The sequence below is a fragment of the Prenolepis imparis genome, unplaced genomic scaffold (genome assembly GCF_030444845.1).
Source record: "Prenolepis imparis isolate NDT839.2.m4 unplaced genomic scaffold, iyPreImpa1.0 SCAF_112, whole genome shotgun sequence".
Taxonomy (NCBI): Eukaryota; Metazoa; Arthropoda; class Insecta; order Hymenoptera; family Formicidae; genus Prenolepis; species Prenolepis imparis.
Genome location: NW_028141270.1, coordinates 106840 through 108765, shown reverse-complemented (window position 1 = coordinate 108765; position 1926 = coordinate 106840). Strand labels below are relative to the sequence as shown.

At 42.5% G+C, this 1926-nt stretch overlaps 1 protein-coding gene across 1 annotated transcript; it reads left to right on the top strand.

Moving 5' to 3' along the window:
* Positions 1-200: 200 nt before the first annotated feature.
* Positions 201-755, top strand: LOC145947649 (uncharacterized). The gene has a single exon (XM_083057435.1). The coding sequence runs from the start codon at positions 201-203 to the stop codon at positions 753-755; it is 555 nt and encodes a 184-aa protein (XP_082913561.1).
* Positions 756-1926: the final 1171 nt, after the last annotated feature.

Sequence of the window (1926 nt, the reverse complement as noted above, 5' to 3'; positions counted from 1 at the left end):
GAAAGGAGGCAACCCCCTCCACAAGTAAGGAAGCACCGCTTCCATCAAGGAATAGAAAGAGGAGGAAGAACAAAGAGGAGGAAAATATCCCCGCGACCGGCGGGAGTAAAAGAAGGAGGTTAAAGGCCGCCATAGAGGACGAAGGCTCTGCCTCCAATATGGAAGCAGAGAACGAGATGGAGGTGAGTCAGGAAGCTTAAATGGCTTGTAAAATTTTACAAATAAACCTGAACCACTTCAAAGCGGCCCAGGACCTCTTTGTCCACAGCCTAGCTGAGGCCAACTGTGGACTGGAGGTCATATCTGAGCCGTATATGGTTCAGGAGGGGTCCAAGTGGGCCGCCAGCTTAGATAAGACAGCGGCGATCACTTGGAGAGACTCTGGCAACTCCCCGCCTATGGAGAAAGTTCATGCAGGCAGGGGATTCGTTGCAGTGCACTGCGGACCCACTGCTGTTATTAGCGTGTACCTACCGCCGAGCCTTCAGCGAACCAGATTCGCTGGCAAGCTTCGGAAGATGGGTAACATTGTAAGGAGAATGCGACCTCGCCCCACAATTGTCGCGGGGGACTTCAATGCCAAGTCTGGCGTATGGGGTTCCCCGCGGACGTATTGGTGGGGCGGGGAAGTTCTGGACTGGGCAGCGGAGCATGGCCTCGTAATAATTAATAGTGGAGCGAACAACACCTGTGTGAGGATGCGGGGGGATTCCATTGTGGACCTTGAAGCCAGAGGTGAAGCTAATAAGGATTAGCCCGCCAATCAAGGAAGCAGCCAGGGACGAAGCCGGAACGTTCAAGATACCGAGGAAACCGAGGAGCCCGATCAAAGCGCCGGAGTCACCAGCACCGTGTGCATCGAGAGACCCACGGATAAACCGAGGTCTTGAAGGGGCAGATCGGCAACCAAGGGAGAAATCAGCGACCGACGAGTAAAATAAGTTAAGTTTAGATTATCATCCGTCGACTCGGGACTAACCGACGGCGGGTAATTGCCGAACGAAAGGCAAACTTTAGTTTTTAATTAGCTATCAGGCTCAGCACCGACTGAACCTACCAACGGCGGGTAATTACCGACCGAAGGAATAAGTTATTTATTTCTATAGCAAATATTTTTGTATCGCCAGTGAAGAATAAAATTAGGAATAACTGTAGACGACCCAACTGGCTTAATTGATTTTTATTAATTCGATGTCATATAAAAATACAGACTACGTTTCGACCTTTGGTTCAGGTCCTTATCAAGTCTAAAATTATATAAAAAATAATAATACGAATATATCAAAAAGAAAATCATTTTATGGATGTATAGCGTAAACCAAGTGAAACTAACGATTGGTATAAAGTAAATCATTTAAACATACCTTACGTAACATTTAATAAAATTTCAACAAGTTAAACTTCTCTAAATACATATGATGTGTCAACTAACGTTTCATAGAGATGGTAAAGAACGAACTAAGTTAAACATCCTTTATTCCATCATAAATAGGATTTAAATTCTCTGTGTCTTTATGTAGGTTAATCGTGTTGTTATATTTTTTTATATAAAACATTTCGGCTATCTCTCTTTTCCTAGTATGTGTTTCCCGATGTAAAATATTAAAGGTTGTCCAATTAAAGTCATGTAAATATTCATTTCTATGTTTGCTTATAACATTCTGGTTACTACTATGCAATTTTATGTTATTCATATGTTCTTTTATCCGAGTATTTAGGTGTCTTTTAGTTTGTCCAATATATGTAGCGTCGCAGTCGTTGCAGTCGATCTTATATACAATCTCGGTCATATCCGCTTTAGGCAATTTGTCTTTTCCGCGTTTAATTACATTGTCTAGTTTTTTTGGTATCGTGTAAATAACATTTAAGCCTGTTTTCTTAATAGATCTCGCAATAATATCACTTAAGTTTTTAATATACGGCATT

Excerpts from the sequence above, each read along its gene's own strand:
- LOC145947649 (XM_083057435.1), top strand. The coding sequence starts at position 201 with ATGGCTTGTAAAATTTTACAAATAAACCTGAACCACTTCAAAGCGGCC.